Here is a 6,269-nt window from a genome sequence, read left to right as displayed (position 1 = left end):
TATCGTTACTTTTCCTCCCTGTCCCACCCTCCCCCAAAATATTACAGTGACCACAAAGCAAAGTGTTCGCAATAATTACATGGGGGGATTTGTTTTTTAAACCACCAACAATGAGCAAAAATTAAAATTCACTCATTCTGCTGCTGTTGCAAAATTCAATGTTAGTTTCTGCATACTCTCCCCCAACCCCCAACCTTGTTTGTAAGGAACTGAAACATTATATCTGGTGACAGCAAAGATTTCACTACACCTCAAATGCAGAACACCTATGAAGCAGAGGAATGTTGGCTTTTTACACAGAAGCAGATAAAAAAAAAAAAAGATACTCCTTCAGTTCTTCACTAGTCTTAGAAAAACTTTCCAGAATATCGCTTCACACTGTTCTGCAGCAAATCCTGTGCATTCTGTATCTGGGTCTGTGTTCCTGTAATGGTAATGATCCAATCTTTGGACCCTTCTAAAGGCTCATCAATTTTGATCGATGCTCCTGACTCATGACGGATTTGTTTAATCTGCTGACCACCTTTGCCAATAATAGATCGAGCCAGATCTTTGGGAGCAGTTACTTGTGTAGTAATAATAGGTCCACCAAGATCGCCATATGAGCCACGACACCCTGCATAAGAATAATCATATCCAGAGCCACTCTGTGGTTCATAAGCCATCTGTGGCTCTGATGGGCTCCATGTATCTACTGCAGAGTCCCAGGTTTCATCAGCACTGAAACCACCCATGCCATCATAATGGTCTCCAGGTCTTCCTCTTCTGTCATAGGCCATTAGATCCCCTCCTCTAGGTGGTGGTGGTGGAGAAGGAGGAAGATTCTGAGCTCTGCCACCACCCCGGCCCCCTCGTCCAGGAGGAGGTGGAGGAGGTCCTCGACAAGGGCTCCTATCATCACAATCTCTTCTGGATGGAAGCATGGGACCCCCACCCTGACCAGGAGGCGTTCTGTCAAAACCACCTCTTCCCTGCATGGGAAATCCCACGGGACGTCCACAGCAGTCATCAAACATCATTGTAAAACCACAGTAATCATAGGTTTCGTCATAAAAACTGGGATCATAAGGCTGAGCACATCCTTCGATGGGAGACTCTGATATAAGATCAAGGATGATCTTTATGCACTCTACAACCCTATCAGGTTTTCCTCCAATAAGAACCACTCTGTCAGTGGATTGAGGACCACATTCCTGGAAAAACTTGATTGTTGTCTGAGTGTTCTCTCGAAGTTCTTTGATTTTAGCACCTTTGACTCCAATAATTCCTCCAGCCAGACTCTGATGAATCAACAATCTCAACTCGCAAAGTCGCGTCCTTTATAGTGTTGGTAATTTAAGCATTCCACAGCATCAGATTCCAGCGGGAGCTGGCTGGTTGCAGTGGGTGATGGCAACTGCAGGCCCTCTTTCAAGGTAGGGATGATTTTCTTCAGAATTTCTCCAATTGTTTCAATATCAGCACTGATACTCAGTGTGGCATTGTGGTCTGTATGGAGAGCCTTAATATTCTTGCCTCCTTTTCCAATCACTGCCCCAGCATTCTTACTCTGAAGCAGAATGTGTAATTCAACCATCTCATCAGTGTTTCTAGATCTTTAAAAGCGTGCTCCTCTTCCATATCTTCAGCAGGGCGTTTACCAAATTCGCCATTGGTTTTGGTGTTGGGAAAGGTTTCCTCTGGCTGTTCCATTTCCATTTTCTTGTATTAAAGGACCACACCAATCAGTTATTAAATATATCCTTGCAGGGAAGAACTGAAGTGTTCTGGCCGGGACCAACTGACACCCTAGTGCTGCAGTAGCCCAGATCCGAAAGGAGATGGCCCCAATTCTTTTTGATTTCATATTTTCTGGATATTTGCACCTCAAAGAAGTAACAAGAGGCTACATGCTTTCCTTTTCCTTCTTTTACGTTGTGGCCTTTGAAATTAATGCTAAAACATATCAGGCTTAAGAGTAATTTCCCTGGATTGTTTTTCTTTTTCCTTTTTTAGTGGATAAACTGATATTGAACTAATTGGCATTGAATTGGCTGGGAAATAACACATTTCAAATTTAATATCTACATGAAGTGACAGGTATTTGGTAAAAAGATAGATCAATAGCCCAAAGGTCAAAATTTTCCTTATGACTTATGGTACAGACCAAGAATAAATTATTTTAACTTCTGTAAATCTCCACATCACTTTAAACATTTTAAATCTTCTTCTGCATTCTTCTTGTACTATTGATGTGCCTTTCAGAGATAACTATGCTAAAAATGTTTGAGAAGTATTTGCTAACTCTCTGAGGAGAGCAAGGGCTCAATGGTATGTTTTGAACTCTAGTTCAACCACTTTATGATAAGGAATTTTCTTTATTCACAATTGAGTTCTGCCTGTTGAAGGTAGAGTTCAGCTGTTTACATACTAACATGCAGCAATTATGATGAAACAAAATTCATTCTAGAACTCTGTCATAACTATGGCAACCAGAATTAAATCCTCTTAGAAATACAAAAAGCCACCCCAGCAGGATAGAGTAAGTATCTCTTATTGATTTACAAAGGTTCCAGATGATGAAAAGTGGTTAATATATTTCTGTCATGAAACACATTTCTTAAGGCTTCTTTTTATTGATAGAGCCATTGTCTATTTAAATAATGTCAGCCAGGTATCATCAATTTTTACATCTTTTTTTTCAATCACTTTTGCCTTCATTACAAGAAGCTAACAGCCTTTCCATTATTTTCTGTATTTTACTTAGGAGTAAAAAGAAGAAAGTTCGACTAAAGGACCATTTCTGATTATGTTTGGCTAAAATCTGGCTTGACCAAAGATTGTTAGTATAAATGGGTTGCATATTTATTTTGCAAGAGAATTAGTTGGTTTTGATATTTACCTGCATTTGGACAAAACCTACAACTCTCTTGGCTTCAGGTGGCTGGTACTTGCAGTGGGATTTGTGGAAAAGGAAAATTAAACTTTTGGTAATTTGTTCTGTAAGTAGACTAATTTAAAATTCAATTCAAGTAATAATGTGAGGCTAAAATGGAACAGCATTATGTAGCAAGATTAGAGTTTTCATGTCCCAGAGGGTTTGGTGTACAGGTGTCAGTGGGGTTCTGCATGCAAAATGCCAGCAGGTACTGTACCCACTTCTGCTTTTTCCCTAAAATCAACTCAATACTTTGTGTCTTGATTAAAATGAAAAGGTCACTGTAGGTTTTTTTCTTCCAAAATACTGACAAGAGTCATAAGAATGGAGCATCTGCAAATCAGGGTGTAGGAGGTAAGATACATACCATGGCATTGGTCTCAAGATTTTTGGAGCTTCATGTTTCATTATTTCGTGTTTTATTATAAATATTTTCCTATGATTGTTTCTAGTCACGTGGAAATGATGTGGTGGTGTTAGGAAATGTGTTTTCTCAAACAAAAGTGCTCAGTCATGGAAAAAAAAGCCAAAAATTATGAGACTTTGAAAACTCTAAGACATTTAACTAATTTTCTACTCTCATGTTCCCTTAACTTCTAAAACGACTGAACTGTAAGGTTGAACTTTTAGGTGTGTTATATATCTTAAGAATTAGGGTTTATTTATCTTGTCTAACCTGCCTTATTTATGACTAGTTTTTTTCCTGTTGCTATAGGTATTGAAATTCCTGAAATAAATTATAGTCAACCTAAGCATTTGCCCAAGACAGAAAATAATCGAAGAACCACAGCCTTATGTTATTTTGGTCCTGATGCTGCATTCTCTAAAGTTCCTGAGTTTTACCTGGGCCTCCATCCATCGTGTCAAAGCAGTCTCTGAAATGCCATTGCAATCTGATCCTTTCTGCCTGCAGTTCTGAAGATCACGGAGCTCCAAAATTTTATAGGCCTTTTTATTACTTTTCACAGCATCCCCATGTCAGGTTGACATTCTGCTTCAAATCACAAGATATGAGAATTGGAGGGGATTTCAGAAATCACCTAGTCTAAGCTGTTCATTTTGCAGATAAGAAATTGAAGCTCAGAGAGGTGAAGTGAGTTGCTCAAGGTCACACAGCTCATTAACAGCACAGCTGCTCTTCTAATCCTAATCTGGAGCTCTTTCCATCAAACCTCACAACCTCAGGTTTTCTCTTATGTCCAGAGGAAGTCACTTCTGCTCTGCCTTTTAGCAGATGAGCCCACAGACGGAAGGTAGAATCACCCATTCCCAAACTAGTGCTCCAACTATTACTGCCCATTATATATCTTCTCAGTTTTAGAGGAAAAAAAAAGAAAAAACCGAGCCTGCACATTCTGCTTTTATATTCATTATCTACTCTGTGCCTGTTAGTTGCTCCCATTTTTTGGGAATGCTTTTACTGATTAACTTGGTCTCTGTAATATAAAATGGTGAAATGCATTATGTTGGGTAAATGTGATGTTATTAATGTGTTTTATTCTAGTTATGGGTCATTATTTCCGATAGATGTAATCGTCCCACTACTGAGACCTAGCAGGTGGTCTCACTAGAAGTTATAACAGTATTCTTAATGGTCTGGTAAGAATGTCATTTGCAGGGCAGCAAGGGCAGAAAGAAATTGGTCCCAGAGCTAGCTTGCTTCTGTACTCATTCCCAAGCTTGACCAAGCAAAAGTAAATACATATTTTCTTACTGATCAGCTGGGTATTTTTCCTGCCTATCTATTTTCAGTAAAAGTCATGAGGACCCATGTCTATTTATTTCCTATTTACCGCCTCCCCTTCCCCAATAATAGTACTAATGACCCTGCAACGCTTTGTTTTTCTAATTCTTGGAGGAGACAGGTCATATTTTCTCCTGAGGGGAACCAACACCCATTCAAGTAATAAGATATGATTAAATCCATCTGACCAGACCAAAAACAGAGGCCACTGGGAAGCAGGAATCAAGTGGCAATTTTTCCATTAGAGATAGCTGACTCTTGAGAGAAGGTATGATATCAGTATGATGAGAGAAATAGAAATTGTATATTTAAATGTTAATACCTTAGTATATGTAAGAGGCATGCTTGCTAGAAATCATTAAATAATTATGTACTATTAAAGATATATTATTAAATAATAGTACATCTTACAATCAATGGCATTTTCGGTTCAATAAAATACAGCATTTAGCCATCATTTCATAGAACTAAATATATCTAGAGCCAGGAGATTTGGAGAACTACTATAGTCTAGCTTCCTAACTTTGTATTTGAGAAAGTACGGCTCAAAGAAACTAAATGAGTTGCCCTTGATTACACGGCACTCTGGTACATGAAGGTGACAAGCCAGGTTTTAGAGGTCACTGCTGATGACTGTTCTGAACCTGGCTTATATAGTTATCACAACATACTATCATTTTTCTCCATAGTGAAATTCCTTCTGTCTTCTAATATATAAGAAAATGTGTGATCTAAAGAAGTAAAGTGATAAAGTAGTTCTTATATTTAGGGACCTCTCAGGAAGCATAAAAACGTGGCTTTCCAACAAGAGATTGTAAGTTCTTGGAGAGATGGTGGCAGTTTCTTAATATTTCAGGAAATATTATTTTTGGGAAGACAAGGATAATATTTCTTTAACATCTAGAGAATTCCAGATAAGCAACAGGGGCAATAATCAGTGGCCCTGAGAATAAAATAATGTAGTTTAACGTCTTTTCCACACTGCTATCCACTATTTATTAGTATTATTATGGACATTCCTGTGTTTTTTTAACCTTTGCATTCATCAAAATTCCTACTGCTTTTTCCCTTTTTAATAGTGATTTTAATTTTTATCAAAACAATGCACTATATGTAGTTTTGAAATCAAAAGATATAAAAGGCTTATAACAAAAAGTAGCAGTCTTTTCTCCTGGACTTCGAACTCCAGTACTCCCCAGGGACAAATACTGGATTCTTCCAGCCATTTCCCTTCGCATTTTTTTTGGGGGGGCGGGGGTTTGCGGTACGCGGGCCTCTCACTGCCGTGGCCTCTCCCGTTGCGGAGCACAGGCTCCCGCCGCGCAGGCTCAGCAGCCATGGCCCACGGACCCAGCCGCTCCGCGGCATGTGGGATCCTCCCAGACCAGGGCACGAACCCGCGTCCCCTGCATCAGCAGGCGGACTCTCAACCACTGCGCCACCAGGGAAGCCCCCTCCCTTGGCATTTTTAAGTGATATCTATCAAGTAATAGATTGACATGACTTCTTTTTTTACAACCATATATTTCTTAATCAGCTTTATTGAAGTATAATTGACCTACAGTAAATTGTACAAATTTTAAATGTCCAATTCCATAAGTTTTGGCG

General features: G+C 39.1%; 1 protein-coding gene across 1 annotated transcript; it reads right to left on the bottom strand.

Moving 5' to 3' along the window:
* Window positions 1-235: 235 nt before the first annotated feature.
* LOC309836142 (heterogeneous nuclear ribonucleoprotein K-like) lies at window positions 236-1,735 on the bottom strand. Its single transcript, XM_082675979.1, is given in 3 exon segments — window positions 236-1,309; window positions 1,312-1,597; window positions 1,603-1,735. Coding segments are annotated over 3 exon segments (1,344 nt in total). The 5' UTR covers window positions 1,699-1,735; the 3' UTR covers window positions 236-347.
* Window positions 1,736-6,269: the final 4,534 nt, after the last annotated feature.

The sequence above is a fragment of the Grampus griseus genome (assembly GCF_964374135.1).
Source record: "Grampus griseus genome assembly, chromosome: 18".
NCBI lineage: Eukaryota > Metazoa > Chordata > Mammalia > Artiodactyla > Delphinidae > Grampus > Grampus griseus.
Note: the sequence above shows the minus strand (reverse complement) of the source record. Positions and strands in the feature narration are given on the sequence as shown.